Source organism: Chiloscyllium punctatum, chromosome 24 (genome assembly GCF_047496795.1).
Source record: "Chiloscyllium punctatum isolate Juve2018m chromosome 24, sChiPun1.3, whole genome shotgun sequence".
NCBI lineage: Eukaryota > Metazoa > Chordata > Chondrichthyes > Orectolobiformes > Hemiscylliidae > Chiloscyllium > Chiloscyllium punctatum.
Window position 1 is genome coordinate 66,242,082 of NC_092762.1, and position 27,456 is coordinate 66,269,537.

Sequence of the window (27,456 nt, forward strand, 5' to 3'; positions counted from 1 at the left end):
TTGAATACCAAATGTATTAGAGTTTCAATTTTAAGTGCAATATTTATTATATGCCATTTATCCTAATACTGAACCACAGATGAAGACAGGTTATCAGATGACTCAAAATCTTTGTCAAGCCTATTTCTTTGACTGTTTTAGCGGGGATAGGGGAATATTAGAAAGCAGGAGATTGGTAAGACCTGCTTTGGAATGCTCTGGGAGGTTAGAAAGCCAGTTGAGTTTAAGCAGATGAAGTGATACAGTTGCAGAATCAGGTGATATTGTGGAGGTGGCCAGAAGCTCATCTCATCAATTATGATGTCAAATTTGCAACGGCCTTGCCAGGAAGATAAACAGAGCGTTGGTCTTCCAAATATTTAACTGAAACAAATATATCCATCCTTACAGCAACTCAGACAGTAGAGAAGTTGTGCAAGATCCTGGCAAGACAGATGAGTATTTCACTATGCATGAAGATTACACTGTTGCTAGTAGCTGCTAAGTAGCAGCACGTAGATTAAAGAGATCTTCTGGGAGTACTGTAGCTTTTTTACTTTTACATACCCACAGAAGCTCTTGCCAATTCAGTTTCATAATTGATTTTCACCCTCTTTTAGCTATCTGCTGCCGGTTCCCAAAACATTCCCAATCCTCTGACCTGCCACCAGTTTGCACCACTCTGTGTACCATCATTTTTGATTACATGCTGTCCTGGACCACCATCTATCTCAGGTGACTTTTTAAAATGTGAATAATGACGTTATGAAATACTTACTTAAATTCTTACCACAGCACATCTACTGATCTTCCCCTTAAATCTATTTCACAGCCCCTTTAAACGCAATAGGGAACCCCTGGCCAATTTATTAACTTGGACATGGAGCTCATTTCACCTGTTCCATTCCAGTGTAAATGTAAATACTGAATGAAGCAAATTAAGCCATGCATTGAAATTCTTCCATGCAGCAGTGGATTCATTAATAACAAATGTCTCACCTGCATATTGGAAGTTCGCAAGAAATAGGTTGTAAGGAGTCATTCCATCAAAGACAATTTTCTGATGGAATCTAACAAGGATATTTGAGAGAACTAGGTTTAGCACCGATCCCATGGCAACACTGGATGTGGGTATACATGATACCATTCAAAGTGAACTTAACTGCACAAGTTCATAATTCCAACAGATACACCCAGTGACAGGTCTACAACATCATGATATAGTGATGTAATGTAAATGTCTATTACTTCCGAGTGTAACATATTGACAAATGGCATTTGGTGAGCATAGTCCACTTGCTGGCTGATGAAGGGCTTTTGCCCGAAATGGCAATTTTCCTGCTCCTCGGATGCTGCTTGCCCTGTGCTTTTCCAGCACCACTCTAATCTCCAGCATCTGCAGTACCCACCTTCACCTAAGTCCACTTGCTAACCAATCACTCCCTTCTTATGCAGTATAAATGTTTTTTTTCCCTCCTGAAATTGGTAATATTGCAAACTGGTCTTCAAAAAGAGATTCAAAACTATTGATAAAGACAAAGACATAGAAAAATGATTCATGCCAGAGAAGTGAAGATAATGGCAGGCAAGAATTGGAATCAAAATCAAAAATTGCTGGAAAATCTCAGGTCTGACAGCATCTCTGAAGAAAAAGCAGAGTTAATATGGAGGCCAGGGGCCCTTTTTCAGAACTGATAGTAGCCAGGAAAAGGTTAGTGTACACGCTGGTAGAGTGGATGAGGAAAGGTTTGGCAATAAATATTGATGGAGAGCCCAACGTGAGACAGGAGAGGAGAGAGCAACAAAGGAATAGTTAAAGGTCAGCCTGGAAGCATCAATTGCTGTTAATGGGGATTAATAGTGGCTAACAAAATCAGTTGTGTGGTAGCAACCCATGTGATGACAAGCCTGGTGTTTCAGGGAAGAGGGGCAAGGTAGTGTTCAAGCCCCAAAGTTGTTGATCTCTATTATAGAGTCAAGAAGATTTCAGGATTGCCAAATGAAAGCGGTGTTGCTCTTGCACTGGAACATGGCAGATTACTGCAAGAGATGTTACCTAAGGAACACAGTGGTGTGGTGGGTGATAAAGTGGCAAGCTCCACAAGCTCTGGGTCATTTCCATGTTCAAAATGTAGGTGTTCGCTAAAGTAGTGATCCTGTCTGTGCTTCATCTCCCCAATGCAGGGGAGATTTCACTGAGCAGCAAATACAGTAGACAACAGAGCAAAATTGCTGGTTCACCTGAAAGATATCTAGACCCTTCAACTAAGGAGGAAGTACATGGGCAGATGTTACACTTTCTGCAATTGCAACAGAAGGTGCCATAGGGATGTTGGGAGTGAAGGAGTGGACCAAGGCGTCCCAGAGAGAACAGTCCCCGTGGAAGGGAAGGGAACAGGTGTCCAGTGGTAGCATCCTGCTGGGGGTGGTGAAAATGGCTGCTGAATGATCCTTTGGATGTGGATGCTGGTGGGATGGTTGGTGAAGACCCTGTAACCAGTGGTGGGGAATCCTTCGTTGAGGCAGGTGGACATTTCGGAGGCCCCCTTTTCAAAGTTGGCATCAGATAGATGCGACAGAGGAATAGGAAAATAGAATGGAGTCTTTACAGGAAACCAGGGTGAGGATGTGTAATAAAGGTTAACTGTGGGAGTCAGGGCTTATAGTGAATACTGGTGGACAGCTTGCTCCCAGAAACGGAAAATTGAGCAAAGGAGGAGGGGAGTCAGGTGGACCGGGTGAAGGAGAGAGCAGGTGAAAAATGGAGGGAAAATAGATGACTTTTTCCAATTTGGAGGAGAGAGAGGGAAGCAGCACCAACAATGGCAGTGTACTTAAGAGTTGCATATTGTGGGTGGGAGTGGAGGACTGGAACAAGGAACGTTCCATGTACCCCACAAAGAGACAAGCATAATGGGGCCTACGAAAAAATGTTAGGCATGGCCACACCTTAGACCCAAAGAAAGCAAGGGGTGGTTAGAATCAGAATCCCTACAGTGTAGAAGCAGGCCATTCAGCCCATTGGAGTCTACACCAAACGTCCAAAGAGCATCTTACCCAGACCCACTCCCCAACTTATTCCTGTAACTCCATACTCCCTATGGCCAATCCACCTAACCTGCACACCTTTGGACATTGGGAGGCCACCATAGCATCTGGAGAAAACCCATACGGACATGAAAGCATGTGCAAGCTCCACACTAACAGACACCCAATGATGGAACTGAACACAGGTGCCTGTGCTGAGAGACAGCAGCAAGTTAAAGGAGATATTGTCAAAACAAGAACAAGGCAGAGGGCAAGTAGAATTAGTTAACAATTGTTAGGAGGTGAGGACTGAAACGCAGTTCAGGTCAACAGGTGACTAACATTATGTACTATCGTGACCAAAGTGGTTACTTAGGAAGACTAATAGAAGTGGCATTTTGGCAAAATGACTTTGGACTTCAGATAAAGTTGGAAGGAGTTTTTTAATCATTTGATTGGAAAATTAGATCAGCCACCTGACATCAACTATCCTACCAGATTAAAGTGACTTCAATTTTTTTTTATTTGCACACAACAAAAAGCAAGCAATAATTTTCTTCATGTTCATCTCTTGCACAGTGTCATCTTCTCCACACATACAAGTTGCAACTGGTCAGACTGGGAAGCTCTAGTTAGACAGACTGGTAGTTGGCAAACTTTAAGAATGTTTTTTGCATTTACACAAGCTGAGTTGCCTTGAAAAAAAGGCACTTTCAACATTAAAACTTTTATTTGTACAGCAGTCTGCAATCACAGGCAGTGAAATTGTTTTAGAGTGTAGTAATTGTTGCAAAGCAGGAAGCCAGATACTAAATAGTTTCCCATAATTCAACACTGCTGCGCAGTTACATTGGTATGTCTTTCATTAAAAGAATTAGCTTCATGACTTCAACGATAAAATAAAATTTCAAAAACTGCAGGATATAAAATTACTAAATGTTTTTTTCCAAAAGTTTTTTTAAGAAGGCAACTAACCTGACACTTATTGTAACCTGTTTACACAGCAGTTGCTTCAAACAGTAGTGGAGGTGGTTTAGAGACAAAATGTGTACATAAAATGAAGATTCAGCCAGCAACAAATGGCTGGTTTGCCTGTGGACGAGTGACTAGTTAGTTATCGAATGACAAACACCTTCTGCCTGCCAAACCAGGAGATTGGATCCAAGGTAGCTAAGCAGCTTGGGACTGTGAACAAGATAGGACGACAAGACAACATTAGGTCTCCACAAGCTCAGAAACGGTCTTGATTCTCTGCAGTAAAAACTAAGCCTGAAGAAAACCAGATTACTTATTAAAAACAATTGTTGTGGTATAAGTCAGAGACCCAAGTGTGAATCAGTCACTCTGTGCATCCTACAAAGTAAAAACACGTGAGAAGGAAGATCAAGCAGCAAGAAACAAGAGAGACATCTCAAAATCCTGTTAACAGGGACATAGCTGCAAGGTTTGTAGCTCAGGTTGAGGTTTAGGGTGGAGGTTTGCTCACTGAGCTGTAGGTTTGATATCCAGACATTTCATTACCTGGCTAGGTAACATCAGTGGCGACCTCCAAGTGAAGCGAAGCGGTTATCTCCTGCTTTCTATTTGTTTTCCCTGGATGGGATTCCTGGGGTTTGTGATGTCATTTCCTGTTCGTTTTCTGAGTGATTGATAGATGGTATCTAGATCTGTGTGTTTATGACATTGTTGTTGGAGTGCCAGGCCTCCAGGAATTCTCTGGCATGTCTTTGCTTAACCTGTTCCAGGATAGATGTGTTGTCCCAGTCGAAAGTGGTTTTTTGTCATCCATGTGTAGGGGAGAGAGGGTAGTGTCTTTTTGTGGATAGCTGGTGTTAGTGTATCCTGGTGGCTAAAACTTTCTTCCTGTTTGTCCTACGTAGTGTTTGTGGCAGTCCTTGCATGGAATTTTGTAGATGACGTTGGTTTTGTCCATGGGTTGTACTGGGTCTTTTACGTTTGTTAGTTTTTGTTTGAGAGTATTGGTGGGTTTGTGTGCTACTTGGATTTCGAGGGGTCTTAGTAGTCTGGCTGTCATTTGAGACTTCTTTGATGTATGGTAAGGTGGTTAGGGTTTCTGGCCGTGTTTGGTCTGCTGGTCGTGGTTTGTTCTGAGGAATCTGCACACTATTTTGAGTGTCCGTTCTTCTTGAATATGTTGTATAGGTGGTTCTGTTTCCTGAAGTTTGTCTGTGCTGCAGTGTGGTGACTCGTTGGAATAGTGTCCTGATACAGCTTCGTTTGTGTGTGTGTTGAGATGGTTGCTGGTGTAGTTAAGTATTTGGACAGTGTTTGTCAGTTTTCTGTATACGCAGGTCTGTAGTTCTCCGTTGTCCTTTCTTTCGACTGTGATGTCCAGGAATGAGGAGTTTGTCGTCATTTTCTTCCTCCTTTGTGAACTTTATGCCTGTGAGGGTGGTGTTGATGATAAACGTCTCTGATTTCATTTTGTGATGACAAAAGGTGTCATCTACGTAGCAGACCCAGATTTTTGGTTTGATGGTTGGTAGGGCTGTTTGTTCTAGTCTTTTTTGCATTACTGCTTCTAAAAATCCTGATAGCGGAGATCCCATGGGTGTGCTGATGGTTTGTTTGTAGACTGTTGTTGAAGGTGAAGTGGGTGGTGAGGCACAGGTCCACTAGCTTCATGATGTTTTCATTGGTAAGACGATTGGTCGTTGGGGTGCGAGAGATGGTCTCTAAGTGTGGTAAGTGTTTCCTTTGCCAGGTTGATGCTGATGGAGGTGAACAGTGCTGTTGCGTCAAATGAGATCATTGTTTCATCTTCCTCTATTTTGATTTTTAGGAATTCCTGGGTGGAGTGGATGGAGTGCTGTGTCTCTTCTAGGTATTTCAGTCTTGTGTGTAGTTCTTTGGCCAATTTGTAAGTTGGTGTTCCGGGTAGTGAGACTATGGGTCTGAGGCGGGCTCCTGGTTTATGGATTTTTGGTAGTCTGTAGAATCGTGGGATGTTGGTCCTGTCTGGTTGCATTTTTTTTTAATTCCGTCTTGTTTAATTGTCCGGAACTGTGTAATTTTCTTAGGAGATATGTAATTTTGTTTCCTAGTTGTGGGGTCGGATCTAGCGCCACTTGTTGGTAGGTGTTGGTGTCTGCAAGTAGTGCATGGGCTTTCTCTATGTCAGCCCTTCTGTTCAGGATGACTGTGAGCCGACCCTTGTCTGCAGGTAATAGGATGATGTTTTTGTCTTTTTTGAGGTTTTCTAGGGCTTTTTGTGTGTTCAGTTTGTTTCCTTCCCTCTTTCGGCTCAGAGTAGGTGCAACGGTCTGTCTGCCTCAGAATAACAGGCTTGATTTCCATCCCAGTGAGGTCTAGCATTAGGTATCAAACTGCTCTTGGTAACAAGCCATAGGATTAGAAGAAAATTTCAGTCTGGTAGAAAATAACCGATGCAATTATTATAGAAACAGACAGTCCAGCAGATTCCCACAAGCCTGCAAGATTATGGTTAACTTTACAGTAGCATAAAGCTGAAGGAGGTCAAACTGCTGCCTCCTGGTGGTCTCGGAACAGAAAACAATGCTGTTTTGTTTGCATTGTTACAAATTGATAGTCATTTCAGAAAGCATGGAAATGCAACCTGAATGCAAGATATGTGACACAGAAGTAAACCATTAGGAGAGACAAATATTTTTAATTTTGTTCATGGAGTTGAGAAAACGTGGAAAACATTGTCAATATGCATACAAATAAAATCGATTTTGGATGGGTTTCTCTAATGCCTTCTCCCACTAGCCATCCACACGGGTATACAAAAAGGTATTTATTTACACAACATAATACTTTAATTTTAGAGTTAATTCATATTCTAACAATATCCTAAGACTTGAGCAGTGTTGATATCTAAAGTCGTGGCACAACTGAAAAAGGTTTTGGCACATTCATTTTATCAACATTGTAAATATGCGAAATAAATTAAAGCTCACATTACCTTAATGAAATTCAGTTCATCTTTCAGATTTTCATATCTTTGTTCAAGGCGGGAGAACTCTTTCACAAGGTTTTGGTTATGAAATCGCTCTTCCTCAAATTCAGCATGCAACTGTTGACTCTTTAGTGCCACCTTCAGGGAAATTTGATCTTGAAAATACAAATAAAAAAAACTTTATGTTATTTACATTTGCACTTCATTAATTGTATTGGGTGAAGGGTGGCATAACAAGAAACAAGATCTTTAAAATTGCAGTGCTCAAACGGTCTAAAATATTCAGGCAAAATGTAATCCTTTTAATTTTAATGATAGCAATACAAAGTTAAAGTTTGACAATGCAGGTTTAAGCACTAACAGGTGTGTACACTAGCATTATCGAATATTCTAGAATGCTTTCTTTTAAAGTAAGAATTCCCACAGTTAACCAATATTGGGATTTTTTGTTATGGAGGTCCACGCAACTTGATACTTGGCATAAATTCCTATTACAAACATAACTTAGTGGTCCTTGATAGCTGTTTGACAAGTTGCAGATTAGAGCCATTGAATCTGGATTAGGAATTGAGATGACTTTCCTAATTACCTGCTTTTTAGATCAGGACACATGGCTGTAGAGTGATATTCTCAATACCTCAGTTCAACTCAAACCTGGTAACTCCTACTTCTGCTCTACACAACCCCCAACTGAGGTCTTAACCCTGTATTGCTTTAGCAAGACTTCCTCATTTTATACTCCATTCCCTATGAAAGAAAAAGTCACCTGTCTATTTGCCTTCATCACCTGAACTCAAACACTGGCTTTTAGTGATTTACAGAAGTAGATTCCCCCCCTCTCCCCCAATCCCTCTCTGCAGAATTGTGCAGTTTTTCTCTATTTAAACAGTCAGTTCCTCTGTTCTTCTTGCCAAAATGCATAACATCAATACTCCCCATATAATATGCCACCTGCCAAGTTGAGGCCCTCACTTGACTGGTCTATGTCCCTTTGTAGACAGACACAGTCATCCACACCACTTGCTTTTCGACTATAATCCATAAACTTGTCAATGTTCATTTCCTTCATCCAAAATTAGTAAAATATTGAAAATCATCATGACCTGCAGCACTCCACTATTTCAGGTTGACATCCTGAAAATGTCTTCATCCCAAATGTCTTCCATCAGTTAGCCAATCCATACTAAAAAAAAAATCCACATTATCATTGGCTCTTATTCTATAATCTTATGTATAATATCTTACCAAAGATCTTTTGGAAATCTAAATATGTTGCATCTATAGATGTTTCTTCACCCCTGCTTGCCACATCTTCAAAAGAATTCTAATTAATCTGTCAGACATTATGACCCCTTCATGAAGCTGTGCTGACTTGGCTTGGTTATATTTTGTATTTCTAAAATGCTTACTATTATATCCTTTGTAATGGGCTCTAATACTGTGGCCTTTGACACAGATTGAAATCGACAGAGTCCCCGATGGTCAATCTCACCACCTACTTCAATTCCCTTGCTGTCCATCTGTTTGTCATACCACTGCATGACTTCCATTTCCAGAAGCTGCACAGCTAGAGAGAAAAAAAGTGCATACTACTAACAGATCAAGTCAGCTTTTGCATCATGTTTCATATTGGTCCAGAGGGACTATTTTTGCCAGGTGAAGACAAGTTTGCGGTGGCAATAATAGCACACAAAAGAAGAAGCGTACTAAGGACAGACAGGCTATTCAGTCCATATCAATATGGACTTGCTGCAGGATCAATTTGGTTACTCCTGCACCTCTGTCTGTTCACTGCAGACCTGCATGTTCTCTACCCCCAACTGCTCAAATTAGGTCCATGCCGCATGTCCAATATCTGAGCAATGCAAGCTGACTAGAGGCTCTTGAAACAAATTGCAAATCACAGGCGTGGCCTTCCATGTCTCCACACTTTAAAGCAGTAACCATAACATCCCAGATGTACTGGAGGTGTGGATCCAGAGGTCTACTTGTAGCGTGCTCTGCAGCAAAAAAAAGTGTCCTTAAATCCAAAGATGAAGCAATAACGATGAGTTATGAATCTGGACTATCAAGAAGAAACCAAAAAATTTACAACTACATACCAAATAGGAACATTTTTGTTCACAGTTGTAAACGATAGAGTTTGCCTCGTATGTCGAAATAAAAGTAAAAAATGCTTTTGGAACAACATCACAACAATGCACAGTCAATTCAAGGATAATTTTCCCTTCAATGGCACACTGGACAAAAAGCTGAGGAGTTGGAGGTTATTTTGAAAGCAAGTCATTTCTTTTTATAAACCAATAGCAAAAAAAGGTAATGCCAGCACTGAAGCATAATTTTGCTTTTGTCATCTTCTAGCAAAAGTAATTCGGAGACTCAACATAATTAAAGAAGCAATGACTGTGGTTGCTGACTCAGTAGTCAAAGACTAAGTAAAAGAAGAAATAGTAACAGCAATCCAAAGCACATCACCTGATGCTTCCACACGAAGATGCACTAGCAAACTGCCACATGTAATACTTGTACAGTGAATGCATTTAAATTAAAACAGAGTCGCTGGTTCTCCCAATTACAACAAAATGTTACAACACAGACTGCAGAAAATGCCAGAAAAATATCACATGCAAAGAAAGTGAATCCACCCAGAAAACATCCATGCACACCTGAGGAAGTTAGCAACGAAACTTGACAGGTGATTCCAGAAGTCAGATGTGGTAGAGCTAGTCAGGTTTGTCTAAAACCTATCCCTTGAAAGTAAACATTAGAGATTTGGCCAAATTCCAACAGGTGTTTGATTTACAAAAGCAGAGAAGTTGATGGATGCTACGTAAAGTGTTACTGAGCTGAAAGAGATCAAGGGATTGTGATTTTTGGGGACTCAAAACAGAAAAATTCCTGAATCTACCATCCTGTGCATTTAAAATGGAAGCTTACTTCATTTGGAGGAATGTCGTCTCATATGTATCTGGAGCCAAATTAAGATACGCAAGTCCAAATATCACACCCACTTCACAGATATCCATCCAGTGGACTGTATATGACTAGCAGGCTCCAACTACAACCCAGAATTCAAGGCATTGGCAGATATCGTACACAAGTTAATACAGTACTGAAAATAAAATGCTTATTCATAAATTCAAAAAGTGATCATTTGCTCAAAGAAAGATTTGAAGACCATTGTCCTAGTATTTTCCCCAATGACAGATGTTAATGCTAACTGGCCTTTGGCGATTTGTTTTTCAATGTTCTTTGCCAGAATAAAATAAAGTTGAAGAATTGACTCCCTTTCCCCCAATACTTTGAATTAGTTAATATCCTACATTTACACTAAGACTGCTCCCATTCATGTAGTCTTATTTCTAAAATGTCATTTCTTTCAGTATTTAGATTTACAGGGTTACACAAAATTCCTGAATGCAGCTGGAGTGTCTTTTCTGTTTTGAGTCCCCAAAAATCAAAAATTACTGCCCATTGTGCTCGGATCTGTTCTTCTGCTCTACTTTCAAATCAGAGTCATCAATTAAATCACTAGCATATTCATAAATATCATACCACACCCACTGCCCAAATAATTTATTCATAATTAGCTCCCTTGATTGAGCCAAAAAATTGAATAATCTCAAATAATTACCTGAATTTAGTGAAGCACATGGATTATTACAAACTAAACATCTAGCAATGTCACATGCACTGAGTTAAGAATCTTCTGTCAAAACCAGGTCAGACAGTGAGCCCCTAATAACTTGCAGTCTTATGCAGCCTCTTTTAAAGTTTCATATCTTGGCGTGGTTATTCTAAAGTCTTATGCATATTTATAATAGAAAATGAACAATAAACGGCCATAAAATTACTCCATTCTGCCACTGATGGCCACAACAAAATACAATGTGCAATTTTGACCACGCTGGTCAAAATGCATTCAAAACAAGTGGATATAAAACAAATCCTCAAATCAAATTCCTGTGCTGATTGTAGAGATGGTAAGTCTCTCTCAGAGAAGGTGCCTAAGGTCCATCAGAACAGAGGGAATTTGAGATTGCTTTGTTAATGAGATGAGCACTTATGACCAGATGAGATATATAGACAAGGTGAGAAAGTGTTCATTTGACCAATGTTCCCTATCAGTGGAAGTACAATAGACAATCATTTTCTGGCTTTGCACTTGTTTTCCTTGGTTAAAATTAATTTTTTTTGGTGCCTACCTCCATTATCATATCTGGATGAGTATTGCATTCAATCTGTCATATATTGAGATCTTAAAACTAATGTTGCTTTATGTAAAGCAGTGCCTAGAACTGAAGTTAATAGAAAGAAAAAGGACCATCAATAAATTTAAATAATACTTTAAAAATACCTTCAATAATCCTGGACTGTTCCTGAAGATATTTGTTAAAAGCTTCTTTTTCATCACTTAACTCAATTTTCTCCTTTTCAAGAATGGCAAAGCGCTGAAAAAGAATTATAAACTTTAATATTTTCAGGAATATTGAAATGCCAAACCACAGACAAAGCAGGATATAAACTAGACCAAATGATAATTTCCAAAAACTCAAATTTGACTTACTGTGAATGCAAGTGCCCACTGCAAAATGAAAAGCTTAACATATGTTAATTATGACACTTGCATCAAACCTGTTAGAATTCAGCAATCTGCTTCAGAAATACACAGTCAGCTGGAAATAGGTAAAGGAATAGGTTACTTCTGCAGGTCTTGATGTATTGGGAACTTAAGCTTTTGTCCCTCCAAACACAAACCAGAGATGGGATTAGTCTTTAGTAACAACAGCTGTAGCTAACCTGGATGAAAAGTTAACTAAGATGTAAAAATGGATAGCAAGTGCTTCTGGAGGTATTTATAAAAGGAATAAAAGTAAAATGAATATTGGTCTGGCCCATAACACACTAGAAGACCAAACCCCCTCATTAAAAAAGAGAGCCCAAACCCTAACTAATCTTGTTTAAAGTCAAATGCAAGGAGCTGTATTTCTGATGTGATATGATTGGTCAAACTACTAGGCTTTAAGCAAAACACTATTTCGGGGCAGCACAGTGGCTAGCACTACTGCCTCACAGCACCCAGATTTGATTCCAGCCATGTGTAACTGACTGTGGGGAGTTTGCACATTTTCCCAGTGTCTGCGTGGGTTTCCTACAGGTGTTATGGTTTCCTCCCACAATCGAAAGATGTGCAGGTTAGGTAAATTAGCCATGCTAAATTGCCCCTAGTGTTAGGTGCATTAGTCATGGATAAAATGTAGGGGAATGGTGTAGACTTGTTGGGCCGAATGGCCGGTTTCCACACCATAGGGAATCTAATTCTTAGACCATAGTTAAAATGCAAACAAAACAGAATAGGCATAACTTGCTCTATCAAAAAAACTTAATAGATTTAACTACTATTCAAATTTTCCAACCTAGCAGCATCCCATAACCACACCCTTAGCAAAAGCAAATTCAACAAAACACAGATGATTTCCCTCTTGCTATCTCCAATCCAGAAAGAACACCGAGAATGAATCTAGCAGCAAAAAAGAGCTATCAAAAAGCTTCAACTTCAAAAACCCAACTTCAACTGAAAGCAAAACAAAAATCCAGGGTCTGTAACCTTGACTCCACCCATTCATTTGGGTAATTTCAAAGCAAAAACAAAGCTATTTCTAATAGGCTTTCAATTGAGCAGATACCTTTGCACCAGATTGACAACACCCTTCAAGAGAAACAGGACAGAAAAATGCCTCGAAAGGACCATATCATGGGTGAGAGAATGGACAGTTAGTAATAGATAACAAGGAAACAGATGAACTAAACAAATATTTTGCTTCTGTCTTCACTAAACGATAGAAGAAAAACTTGCTAATACTAATCGCATAGGAAACATAACACCCTGACCAGGAGATTTTTATTCAAGCAACAGCCGGTTAAGTGGAGGGTGAAGGCCAAAAGATCTTCCCCTGAAGATGGCCTCAATGTGAGAACCCAATCACTCCCTAATCTACAGCTCAGCGAGCAAAGACAATGCTTTTTTTAAAAAAAGTGAAATACAGCATTTTTATGAATCTTACAACTTGGTCAGAGTCCTTCCTCTTACACCATACCCTCAATCCTGTGAAACACCTAAATCAGTGATGGGCATTCTTATGGACAGCCTTAGGTTCCCAGGACCTCATTGTGTTTTAATAGACATTGTAGTCACCAGGCTTTGGGATCTTCCTATACGTCCTATTAATTTGCATTCCAAAGTTACTGGTTATACACCTCCAGACCTCTCAGACTTGCTTATCTCGAAGAACAGTTTGAATTCTGTTATTCATTATATTCCATGTGCTCTATCGAATTCTTATTTCACATTTTCCACTGTCCTAATTTTATTTATAATAAAGACAGCTGGTTTTAACTAACTGCCACAAGATTCATAGTATTGATTTCCTATTATAAAGTTACTTGTACTTTTTAAACATAGATGTGAAAGTTAGTCAGCCTCTGGAAATGTTTGCCTCATCTCCTGGAAAGATGCCTGGCATGTCCTGAAAGACATGTTTGCAACTTATTAGTTTAAAGTGTTTTCTTTCCCCCTAATGCTATTATACTTTGGTTATATGTGCATCTGCAATTATGTTAAACTCTACGATTATGTGAAGAATCTTTAACTAGAACCTATTCCTTAATACGATGAATGAACCTCAAAAGAAACAACTGATTACAACAAAAGATCTTTAGCTGTTTTCCAAGCTGCCTATTGAGTTAGGGTAACTGGTTCATAGATTTAAATCCCTTGATCGAACGGGCACTGTTCACCTACTGGGACAACATCCTTTCAATAATGAGGCTGGAATCAATCACTTGTCTAACCTTAGGCATCCTTTTATCAAACTCTCAGTTGGTTGCTTGTAGGCCTCCCATTCACCTTGGTGCAGCGCTGTTCAAAAAGGTACATTGTTTCACTTAAATGCTGGAGCAGCCATTTAATTCTGTTTGACCCTTACCGGCCATTTTGTCTCTTTCAAAGATGGGCCACCCTTACAAAGTTGTGAATCAGGTAGTGGATGGGTAAGGGGAATTGGCAAAATTAAAATCAAACAAAGCGGAACTAAGCAAAACTGATTGAGCTGTCGACTGGCATAACTGGGTCCAGATGGATTTCATCATATGATCTTAAAGTGGGTTGTTAATGAGGTAGTTAAGGTCAGAGTCTAGAGCTGTTCAGCACAAAGACACCTTTTGGTCAAACTTGTCCATGCCAACCAGATATCCTAAGTAAATCTAGTCCCGTTTGCCAGCAATTGGCTCTTATCCCTCTAAACCTTTCCTATTCATATGCCCATCCAGTTGCCTTTTAAATGCTGTAATTGTACCAGCCTCTTCCACTTCTGGCAGCTAATTCCATACATGCACCAACTGCATGAACAGTTTGCCCCTTAGGTCCCTTTTATATATTTCCCCTCTCACCCTAAACCTACGCCCTCTAGTTTTGGACTCCCTGCCCCAAAGACTTGTATATTTACTTTATCCATGCCCCTCATGGTTTTATAAACCTCTTTCAAGGAGGGGGCTGGCAGACAGAAAAAAAGAAAATTGAGCCAATTAGCTTGAAACAAAAAAAAAAGAAAAAACGGTCACAAAAGCGGTGTTAAAATTGATTAAAGAGATTACAGCTGCACACACAGCAAACAAGGTAATTGGGAAGAGTCAGCATGGTTTCAAAGGGAAATGTTTAAATCAATTTACTGGAGTTCCTTGAAGGAATAATTACAAATCATTTGCCCAGGATAAAGGGGAGCTACAGATCTATTATGGAAAATAAAAGCTGAGTGTTGGACATGACATCTCAGCATCGACAGAAGATTGGTTGACAGAAAGCCATGAGCATAAATGGAACTGCAAATTTAGCAGATTATGAAACCTGGAGCCCCTCAGAGGCCAGTGCTATGATCTCAACATTTTACAATTTAATTAAATGATGTAGATCCGGGAGAAAGCATGGTAACTACATTTCCAGATGATATGAAGACATGTTGGAAACTATGCTGCAAAGACAAAAAAAGTTGTGGATGTACGTAGATGGGTGGAGTAAGTTTACACAAGTCTGGCAAACAGAATTGTTTTGTAAATTGTGAGGCTGCTCATTCCAACAGAAAGAATGAGAAAACAACATTTCTCAAATGGAGAATTGAGGTGCAGAAAGATTTGTGCAAACAAGTGAGTAACAAATATTAAAGGTTCAGCACCTTAAATTAAGGTGGTGAATGGGATGTTATCCTTTATTAGAGGAGGAATTAAATGTCAAAAACAAAGGTAAGGATGTTATGCTTCAGATGTACAGGACAATGGAGAGACCAACTGTGTGCAATTTTGGCCTCCGTTTAAGAAATTATGTAAAAGCATTGGCTGTAATTCAAAGGAGTTTGCTAGATTAATGTGTCAAAGAAATATAGATGCTGGTGATCTGAAACAAAAACAAATTGCTAGAGAAACTCAGCAAGTTAGTGTCCAAGTCCGGGGACCCTTCCGGAACATGTCTGACCCATTTCCCACACATTAGCCTTCACTCCTTCCATGCCCTTTCAACAATAGAACCCCACCTTGACCTCACCATACATCTCATGAGCCTTCACATCCAAACTGATTTTAAGCCACCATTTCTGCAACCTCCAGATATATTCCCCTTCTCTTCCTGGTCAAGATTTTGCAGGGAAATGTCCCCTCAGAGACACCCTGGTTCACACTCCACACCATTTCCAGGGAATCTTCCCATGCAATCACAGAAGGTACAACACTTGCTCATTTAACACGTCCCTTCTCACTATCCAAAGTCCCAGACAGTGATTTATTTTGCAATGGACTAAATTGAATGAAGTGCATTTGCTGTTCAGTGTGTTCTCTGCTACATTGGAGACAAAATGCAGAATGGGTGAGCACTTTCAGGAATATTTCTGCTTTATAAAACTGACAGAGCTTCCAATTGCCCGCCACTTCAATGCGCCAATGCAACATGTGTCTAAAGCCTGTTGCTATGCTCCAGTAAGGTTCCATGCGAGCTGGAGGAACACAATCTTCCACCTAGGTAGCTTATGGCACTCGGGACTCAAGATAGAGTTTAACAATTTCAGAGTGAACACCTTCCTGTATGTTGGCCACCACATCCCCAGGATCTGTTCTCTACATACTATTCCCAGCAAAGCCAACCCATTTTCTTTTTTATACAGAAGTGCTCTTAGACAACTAAAAAGCATTTTTCCCCTGTGTAAGTCACCCGTAGATTTTTTTTTAAATTAGCCAGAGTCAGTAAATCACAAGTGTTTCCATTGATTAATTTACCTGAAAATCAAAAAAAGGTGAGGCGGCGAAATCAAAATGCAGTTGGGAGGGCAAGTAAAGCACTATACCCCCTGTAGTGCCCGCCTCTCTCTAAATCAGAAGTACTGGTGAGTCAGTTTTCAACTATTCACACTTCTTGTTAGCTCCCATTTGTCATTTTACTCCTCTTCTTGCTTACTATCAGCAATCCCTTCGCCAACTTCCTCACTTTCTCGTGACCCCTCTGGGCACCATCTCAATGCATTGGACTCACTCCTGGTTTCCTCCTGTGGGTCAGTCCAGAAATAGAGGGCAATACTTTAAAACCAAGAATTTCCCTTTAAGAATAGAATGTTTTTTCCCTCTCATCCCCTTGTGTCACTGCCTCAGAAGGTGGGAGGGACTAGCTCAATGAATGTCTTTAAGGCAAAGGCAAAAATCACAACACCAGGTTATAGTCCAACAGGTTTAATTGGAAGCACACTAGCTTTCGGAGCGATGCTCCTTCAGGTGAATGGATTCTTTAGGCCAGTGAATGAAGGGTTATCAGCGGTGGGTGGGAAAGTGAACCTTGAAACAAATAGATCAACTACTATCATATTGAATGGCAGACATGGCTCAAGTGGATGAATAGTTTAATTCTATTATGTTCAATGATTTTGTTACTTCAATAAATCACTATGATCCAATTATCTTGTTAGTAAGGATAACTGGACTGAATGTTAATTGCTTGCTCTTCTGGCACAGTGTTAAGTGTCCCTATCCGTGAAAGGAGAAGCATAAAAGTTCAAGCACCACCTGCTCCAGGGTTGTGTAATAAAATGTGACCGGGTCAATTAGAAAAACAAGGTTAAATTATTTTTTAAAAAGGCCTTAAAAATAGTCGACAAATAATAGAATAAATAATGAAACCGCTCCAAGTTAACTTTAAAAGTGTTCAATTGCTTCTGAGAACAATTATCATTGGTAGAAAATGCACATGACTAAAAGATGATAATGAAAATTGAGACTTTTCTGATCAAGGACAGAGGTATATGAAAGTTTAAGTAGTGAATGGCTATTAGGCAACAATTAAGGTAAACTTTTATCTTATATAAAGAAAGAACTCAACATTTAAGGCTATTTTGTATTGAATAAAACTATTGTAAGCTCTGCAAACAAATCATCCAGGTCCATCCCTGAAAATGGTCACAATGTTCAAGATTTTAGGAGGCCTCTGAACATGGTGGTTCAACTACCAGGACAAATTCACAGTCTGCCTCTCTCCTTTGAAGGGGGTAAGTAGTTATGAATTTGATCTTGCCCTTGGAAGAAAATTTAGGATCAGGATTAGGCATCACTGAAGACCTGACCCAGCCTAGATTGCCCTCAACAAAAATAAAAAACTCAAGAGAACTGCAGATGCTAGAAATTGCGGACAAGAAAAAATAAATAGCGCCAAAACTCAGTAGATCTGGCAGCATCTTAGAAAGAAAGCAGAGTTAACGTTTTGGATCCAGTGACCTTTCTTCAGAACTTAGTCTTCAAACCTGCCTTCAGAATGCAGAATAGACAGGCAGGAGGCCTGTCAACATTTCAGGTGTAACCCTTCTTCAAGGCTGTTCCCCACCCACCGCCTGATGCTGCCTGGCTTGCTGAGTTCTTCCAGCCTCCTGCCGGCTTACCTTCTATTTCAGCAGTTTTTAAAAGTCTCTTCAGAATGCACAAAACTGTCAATAACTAATTGCAGGTGTTATTGCAGTCACAAATCAAACAAATAAAAATCAGTAGGAACTTTAATAATAATGGATATTTAGCAATTACTTTTTTCTGACATTAGTTTTAAACATTTTCTAAAAAAAAAAGCAGAAAAGTAAATCTTAGACATCAGACAACATGCTCCCACTGGTTGGGAAGGCCAGGAGAATGCACAACTTAAAAGATAAGGGGGAGGCCATTTAGACCTGAAATGAAGAAAATTTTTGTTTACTCAGCATGTTGAATAGTTGGAGCTCTTTCCCAGAGGGCTGTGTAAGCTCAGTCTATTTAAAGTACAGGTTGACACATTTGAGGATCAGACCTAAAAAAAGGATTATGGGGACAACGTGATAAAATGCATCAAGTTCAGCCATGATTGTTGTGCATTTCTGCAAGCACAGTGGACTGTCTCTTTAAGGATCCAATAATGTGATGTAATCAACTGTTTTAGGTGGAGATGCACAGGTTTCTCTAATCTTGCTGTCTGAACATCCCCATAAAGCAGCTCCTGCTGTTTCAAACTTTAACCTCCTGGCATTTCTCAGAAGCTAATACAAGAAAACGGCTTTGAAGCCTACGAGACCAATCTATTGATTAGCTTTTCTAAAAAATAAGATTTGCTGCAGATCAGAGGTACTTCAAAAAAAAGAAGTCAAAAAAGGTACCATTGCTGTATTGAAGTAGGTACAGTCAGGAAAAAGGAAGTGACCTCTTGGAAGAGGTGAACAGTGCAGCAGAATCTTGCCATGTGATCCACCCTGAAGGAACATGGAGTGACAAGTACCCTACATGGAGGGAAACGTCTTAGGAAGTGCAGACTCAAATATCTTGTTCCAAAAAAAAAACGGAAAAAAAACAAAGTCAGTCCCAACATTTCTATGGTACATTGTACTACACAGGTCATTCCCATATTTAAAAAGGCAGGGAGTTTGTGTCGTGGGACTGTATAGTGGGGAGAGAGCTGGAACTCCTAAATGGAGCGATTCCATTATTTTGTTCAAGCTAACAATGAAGCTCCAGAGTATCATGGAAAGCAAAGTGTTTAACCTCCTGAAGCGGCTGGACTCCAAAACCGAAAGAAAGAAAAAATACAAAACTATTTACAGGGATCTGAACTGTTGGGCAATCAAATCACAAAACGCAACAAGCATAAAAGGTGAAGCTATGAATATCTCCTCCAGTTAGGTGTAAATTTTTTTAAAAATTAGTAGAATTTTGCAAGGACAACTTAAATGATGCTAGAGACAAACTGATGTGGTTTCAGATGTGAAGCAATTGTAATCCAGAAAGAGATTACAATTGAAAGGAATCTTGACTTAACACTTTGGAAATAGTCTCAAATGGAACCAACAGCCATCGAAGCTCAACAATAAGCTGGAGAATGAAAGTTCACAAAATGGAAGCTGAAACAAGCACCAACACTGACTCAAAACTCTCAATTTGGACAAAGTTCATGTAGCAGTAGATTGCTGGTGTAAAAAAAAACTTTGACCTTCCTGCTTCCAATTCTTGTTTTGGCATAATAAATTGTGCAGTGTGAAACAGCCTTTACACAAGGCAGAGGGGCTTTATTAAAGCCAGAAGTCCTGACCCATTCTGACCCACAATTACTGTGGTAACTAGCATGCGATGTATCACCATATGGTGTGGGGGCAGTCTCTCTCACATATTACTTCATAGTGAAGAGAATCCAATAGCTTTTGCAACAAGATCTTTAAGCAAAGCAGAAATGAACTATTCACAGAGAAAGCAGCTCTAGGAATTGTTTTTGGCATTAGGCTATTCCACTGTACATGTATGGCTCGGAATGTACCCTAACAAGCTATCATACAGCGATAACTCCTCTAGCAGCCAGTTACATGCAGGGTGGTTATTGTTGTTATCAGCTCAAACTTATACAATTCGGTATCAGCATCTAACTTCCATGGAAATGCTGATGGGCTGAGGGAGATGGTACCTTAGCATGCTGAGGATATCACAACATTGTTCAAACCTCAACAGTTATCACATGAAAAAGACAACAGGTGATGTTCCTAGCACACCTAAAACGTCACAGGTTCAAGCCAATAAGAAAAACCAAACAAATGCCTGAGGTGTACCAACAGTCACACAGCAATCAACGCCCTCTAGAAAAGGTCTTAACTGAAGGCTGTTGTGTACATGATTACAAATATTGAGAATGCTTTCATTACAAGAAACCTCATGTAAAAAGGGTAAGGGATGTTGTAAATGTGTGCAGGTTTGACAGACTGATCACATGACAATGATGAGATCATTGGCTGTTTTGAGCAGACAAATCTCTAACTTTACTGCCTGTAGAATGAACACATCCATAAAGATCCTGCTGTTTAACACTTCAGCCCCCAATCCTTCTTGGAACTTAATGTTGTATTAAATAGCAGAGCAGGCACAATGGGCTGAATGGCCTATGGTCTTATGTTCTTCAAGCTACTTGTTTAAACTAGTCTGGGAGTGTTGGGATTCTATGCAGTCATGAGACATGGTTGAGGGAGGTACAGAAGTTAAAGAGAGAAGTTAAAGAGAGAAGTTAAATAGACAAGGCAGGCAACAGAACAGCAGAGAACAAGGGATGATTGATGAATTAAACTACATTTCAATGCGAGAGGCCTGACAAGTAAGGGGATGGGGACATGGGACTAGGAGATCATTGAAATATGGCCAAGGGAGAGAGGGGTCTGGCAGCTCAATATACAGATGCTATATGAACAATAGAAGGGGAGGCAAAGGGGATGGGTACTGCTTTTGAGTAGGGAAGACATCACTGTAGTACTTAAGTCTCTCTAATTCCTCAGGGATTATCCAATGAATCCAAATGGGAGGAACTGAGAAATAAAAAAAGGGGTCAGCAGGAAATTAAATGAGCAAATATGTAAGGAGGTCACAGATAACTAAGTATAAATAGGGTTGTAATAGCACAGGATTTTAAACTTTCCAAACATAAGACTGGGACTACCATACTGTTAAGGGCTTGGAAAGAGAGGAATGAGTTTTCTTGAATGAATTTAAGAAATCAATATGTAGAGAAGGGGCAAAACTTACATCTCCTCTTGGGAGATGAGGCAGGGCAAGTGACCATAATTCTATTAGCTTTAAAATAGTGGTGGAAAAAGATAGAACTTTAACTTGTAGCCTGGGTGACTTAAGTTATAAGGGTCTTGTCAAGAACAAGGAGGAGGAAGGATTAATGTCAGATAAAGAGCAGGATCAAGTGAATCCCTTCAGTATAGGGGTGTAGGGGTACACTTAAGAGGGAAATTAGAATGGCCAAGAAAAGGGACATGAAAGCCTTGGCAGAGGAGATTAAAAAGATTCTGTATGTATACTAAAGGGCAAAAAGGTAACTAGGGAGCGAAGAGGGTACCTTAACGATCAACAAGACCTTCTGTGAAGAACCAGTCTCAGTATTTACCATGAAGAAAAAGACATGGAAAATTGGGGAACTCAGGGAAATAAACAAACAGTGCTGGCTCGAATCAAAAAGAGTCTACATTAAAGAAGAGGAGGTGCTGCTGCACGAAAAGGGTAGATAAATCCCTAGGATCTGATCTATTATATCCGAGCACATTGTGGGAAGCTAGGGAAGAAATTGCTCTGGCCCTAGCCGAGATGAGTGTCATTTATAACCATGAGTGAGGTGTTGGGAGACTGGAGGGTGGCTAACGTTGTGATATCATTTAAGACAGACCACAAGGAGAAGCCAGGGTACGGCTGGTGAGCCTGACATCAGTGTTGGGTAAATTGTTGGAGGGGATTTCAATAAACAGGATCTACATGCATTTGGAAAGGCAAGGTCTGACTATGAATAGTCAGCATGGGCTTTGTGCATGGGAACTTGGCTGAAATGTTTTTTGAGGAGGTGACCAAGATGATAAATGATGGCAGAGTGGTAGACATTGTCTACATGGACTTTAGCATTTGACGAAATTCCACATGGTAGATTACTTAGTAAGGGTAGATCACATGGGATCCAAGGAGAGCTAATCAACTTGATACAAAATTGACATGTCTGTAAAAAAGGTAGTGTGTGTGTGTGTAGTGGAGGGTTGTTCAGACTGGAGAACTGTGACAAGTGGTGTGCCACAAGGATTGGCGCTGGGTCCACTGTTTGTCATTTATATAAAACGATTTGGATGAGAATATGGGAAGCATGATTAAGTTTGCAGAGGACACCAAAATTGGTAATATAAGCAGACAGTGAAGGACTTTTTTTTAAAAAAAGTATGACAAGATCTTGATCAACTGGGCCAATGGGTTGAGGAATGACAGATGGAGTTTAGTTTACATAAGCACAATGGTTACATTTTGGCACGACAAACCAGAGCAGGACTTACGCAATTAATAGTAGGGCACTGGGGAGTGCTTTCAAACAAAGACACCTAGGGTGTGGATACATGGTTCCTTGAAAGTGACATCACAGGGAGACAGGGTGGTGAATAAAGCATTAGCATGCTTGCGTTCATTGATCATGTTATCTTATCGCTGGACAAGACTTGGTAAGGCTGCATTTGGAGTACTTCATACAATTCTGGCTACCCTACTATAGGAAGGATGTTATTAAATTGCAAAAAGAGTGGGGAAAAAAGAAAAAGATTTAAAGGATGTTACCAAGACTGGTGGGTTTGAGTTATAAAAGGAGAGGCTGGGACTTTTCTGTCCCCTTACTCCCAGAATGTAGGAGGCCATGGCTATAGATTTTAAAAATCATGACGGGCATAGATAAAGGTGAATTGCTAAGGTTTTTCCCCTTTGGGTCGAGGAATCCAAAACTACAGGAAACAGGTTTAAGGTGGTGGTGGGGGGACCTTTTAATAAAAAAGGAAGGGACCCAGAGGCAACTTATTCCACAGAGAGGGTGGTGTGTATATGGAATGAGCTACCAGAAGAATTGGTAAAGGTGAGTACAATTATAACATTTAAGAGACATTTGCACGGGTACATGGATAGGAAAGATTTAGAAGGATATGGGCCAAATGCAGGCAAATGTGACTATTCCAGTGTAGGAAATCTGGTTGGCATGGATGAGTTGGGCTGAAGGGACCGTTTGCGTTGTATAACTCCATGACTATGTTCTCTGGATTAGTTCAATAACAACCAATTTATCGTTGTGCTTGAAGATGCCTTAGAAAAACTTCATCTCAATACTGAATTTACTTTTTTGATCACAATTCACATTTGTATATGTTATTCTAAATTGTTCAATTGGGAATTAAGAATGCAAAACTTGTATTTAAAAACCTTCAAAGACTTCAATATTTAAAATTAGGCTGTAGCAAATAATTGTACACCTGAGATGAGCAGCACGATGACTCAGTGGTTAGCACTGTTGACTCAGCATCAGAGACCTGGGTTCAATTCCCACGTTGGACAACTGTCTGTGTGGAGTTTGCACATTCTGTGTCTGCGTGGGTTTTCTCCGGGTGCTCTGGTTCCCTCCCCTACTCCAAAGATGTGGGGGTCAGGTGAATTGGCCATGCTAAATTGCCCATAGGTGTTAAGTGAGCTGAAAAAAAGTGTGTTGCTGTAAAAGCACAGCAGGTCAGGCAGCATCCAAGGAGGAGAATCGATGTTTCGGGCATAAGCCCTTCTTCAGGAATTCCTGAAGAAGGGCTTATGCCCGAAATGTCGATTCTCCTGCTCCTTGGATGCTGCCTGACCTGCTGCGCTTTTACAGCGACATTTTTCAGCACTGATCTCCAGCATCTGCAGTCCTCACTTTCTCCATACTGTTAAGTGTATTAGTCCTGGGTAAATATAGAGTAGGGTAATGAGTCTGGGTGGATTACTCTTCAGAAGGTCATTGCGGACTTGTTGGGCCAAAAGGGCCTGTTTCCATACTGTAGGGAATCTAATCTAAAAATCATAATATTTAAAAATTGTACTCAAGTATTTGGGTCACTTTCAATATTGAGATTGGCTTCATCAACGACTAAATGGACTAGAACATAATGAACTCGATCAACAGGTCCAGGGACCATTCTGTTGTTGCAGGCAGACATCATTCATTTGATAAAAATAACCTTACCTGGAAACGTGAATGGAAAGCTACAGAGAGAAAACATTGATTTTATATTACTAACTGGTCAGCTTCAAAAGTTCTGAATTGTCCTTTCTACCCTTTCAAAACCATTTGCCAAATAACACCTAATGCAGGGTTAGCTTGGAAGGTTTAATGAAAATAATTTTAAAATTAAAAGGTATTTTATCAAAACATTTACCAATGACATTCAATGGCATTACAGTTGTGGTTGTGGACTAGAAGTTTATATTTGGGCATTAGCCAAAAAAGTTGCCAGTTTCTTATAAAGTACCAAATGTTTAACAAACGTTAGTTATCTGACCTACTAATGATTCAATAGCACAATAACTCATTCAAAGTTACCACATTTCTATCAAGAATATAAAAGCCCCATAAACAACCAGGGCTGTGCAATAAATTTGACCATGCCATACATGTCATGAGTGGATTAAATAAGTGTTTGACTGAACTACATTAGACTAATCTTGCTTCAATGGAGTTTGGGCATGCCCATAGGTTCAGACATTATACAACCAGATAGACATAAAGGGAATACAGATACACAGAAGGTGAAAGGTCAGTATACGGCAACATTTGGCTGCGGCTTTACTGGTTAAAGTAAAAAAACATTAAATGCAAACTTAAACTTAGAAGTGCATAATTAGAATGATGCACAGACTGTTTCTGTAACGTGTATAGTTTTTGTGAAATTAAGATAATCAGTTTTCTACCTCCACTATAAACTTAAAAAACATACAAATATTGAACCATAGATACACCCAATCTTTCAAATGAAATCACTCCCAGCAATTGTGGTACAACCATTCAGCTACACAAAAAGACAATAACCTTAAGAGTTTGGAGCCCTAACCATCTCCATGTCAAATGTCATTCCAAACACGAGTAGTATTAGTTTCTAACTAGATAAATGGGCTAGTCAAGTAACAGTTTCTTTACCAATATCCACCAGGTAACAGATAGGGTCAGAAATGAATGAATCACCAAGACTGATTGCAGCTTGAAATTAGTAGTCCATTATTCATGGGAAACAATAGAAATTAAGTGCCTTTAGAAAACCAGTTTACCACAATGAAGACAGCTGCTAAGACAAGTGAATCTTGCTTTAAAAAAAGTGAATGCAATGGTTTGTACAATTATCACAGGTATTGTAAAAAAAAAGGGTACATTCCTACTTGTTTCAATACAGTTAGCTCCTGAGAAGCTTGAACTTCTGCATCTCTTCTGTTCTTATGTGCAGTCTCCAGTTCCTCTTCGAGTTTTGTGACTTGCTGCTGCAGATTCACGATTTTAGTTTCTTCTGTTCTACACCGAAGGTGCTCTATTTCATTCTTAAGTTTTTCCACCTCATTTCTGTGAGAGGCAGTAAGTGCTGCCATTTTTTCTAAGAGCATTTTATTGTTCTTACTCTGAAAATGAAATTCAGACAAAATGTTACCTTGTCAGAAACATCAGCTGTCAACCATCTTCATATCTGGGAATATCAATTGCTCTATAATGGTCAAAAGTTAGGATTAATAGTGCCAAGTTGTAATCGAGGAAAAAAGGTGTAAGATCATGTCAAAGACTGTTCAGTGAAATTTGTGACTACAAATCAAAAAAACCCAATTTATCATTTCATTCCATCTTGGCAATGAAATTGTAATAACAGTAAATCCTGAAATCTAAAAATACACAGATCAATGAATGTTGTGGGAAAAATGTCTGCAAGCCCATCAGCCTCATTCTGATCAAGGATCCATACTAAAATACAAGTTCTCACCTCTTTCCTGATAATGGGTTGGCTTGGTGTCCATTTTGAGGACATTTTTTAGTGATTAAGAAAATCACTAAATTAGGAAGTTGCTGAGCCAAATAGGAAAAAAGCTGGGACTAGATATGGAATTATGGAGTCAGTTGTTTGACCATTGAGGTCCTGTAAATTTTCTAGGCTGAAAGTGATGCACATGTATATTCACTAGGTCGGAGAGTACATTTGTGCATCTAAATAGGATATAAATTAAACTAAAATTGGATTATGAACTAGAAGTGGAATGAGCTCAAACTATTAAATAGTAATCACATACAGAAGAGAAAAAAACCTAGTTCAGCTGCTTGCAGAACTATTAATGTTAATTGGAATAGTGTCATAGCAACCAAGTGCTAGAGTCAAACAGCTAGATGAGCATATAATGACACTCAACATACATAGGGAACCTATAAATTCAACGTTTTACACACCCAGCAGTTTCTGTACTATAGGGCATAGTACATTGTATAAGTCAGCAAGTTAGAGACATCCATTAAGAACATAGCAATTACGCAAGGTGTTCATTTGCATATCAATGGGGCAGTAATAATTTAAAGGATGAATTCAAGCAACACTTATGACTTCCCAAACTACATCAAGGAACCAAAGGAAGACACAGGCAATTTTGCTGTTACTGTGCAATAAGATTAATTAATAGCCTTGTAGGAAAGGGGCTACTAAGCATTATATGATTACTATATTGCTTTCAAATTGTGCTTTGCATTTCATATAAAACACTAAGATCTTAAAGTTAATGAAATGAAAACACATGAATGAATGACAGATCAATTAAGGTTGATATGGAATTAGAAGAGATAGGCAAGTGATGGCTTGCATTTGAAGAGTAAAACAATTTGCAACAAATATATATTCCTTTTTGGCACAAAACCACCTACAGAAAACGTGATCCAACTGTGACTAGTAAGAGGAGTTACACTCCATTCCTGGTTAAATAAAGAGGCTTATGTTGCCAAAGTAGAAGCCAGGGGTGAAAGAGATTTAGAATGGAGCAAGATAGAGAAAAGAAATCACTAAGGAGAAAGGAAGTATGTTTGGAGAGGTCAGTGTTGGACTGGAGTGTACAAAAGTTAAAAATCACAACACCAGGTTATAGTCCAACAGGTTTAATTGGAAGCACTAGCTTTCGGAGCACCGCTCCTTCAGCAGGTGGTTGAAGGAGCAGTGCTCCAAAAAGCTAATGCTTCCAATTAAACCTGTTGAACTATAACCTGGTGTTGTGTGATTTTTAACTTTGAAAAAAAGACAAACATTATACTTGTGTGCAAACAGGCAGAGATTGGTGAAATTAAGAATTAGCCCAATAGAGATAGACAAGTCAAATAAAGAACACCAGAGATATTAAGCAATTACTCATCTTCACAATAAAAATTCTAAAAATCATTACAGAAACAAAAAGTGTCAGAATGTGAAACTTAATAAACAATTATATATCAAAAAAGGTAGAAGACAGAGGGGGGTAGTGGTGGTGGGTTATTTTTCAGACTGGAGGCCTGTGATCAATGGTGTGCCACAAAGATCGGGGTTGGGTCCACTACTTTTCATCAGTTATATAAATGATTTGGATATGGACATAGACATAGGAGGTATAGTAAATAAGTTTGCAGATGA

The 27,456-nt window shown here is 39.4% G+C and overlaps 1 protein-coding gene across 1 annotated transcript in view; it reads right to left on the minus strand.

Moving 5' to 3' along the window:
* LOC140494650 (unconventional myosin-Vb-like) overlaps nt 1–27,456 on the minus strand; it is a 297,411-nt gene that overhangs the window by 45,269 nt on the left and 224,686 nt on the right. Inside the window, exons 22-24 of the mRNA XM_072594066.1 lie at nt 25,214–25,447; nt 11,307–11,400; nt 6,956–7,104 (exon numbers count right to left, since the gene is read on the minus strand). Coding sequence (XP_072450167.1) covers nt 6,956–7,104; nt 11,307–11,400; nt 25,214–25,447 — 477 coding nt within the window. The remainder of the gene's footprint in view (nt 1–6,955; nt 7,105–11,306; nt 11,401–25,213; nt 25,448–27,456) is intronic.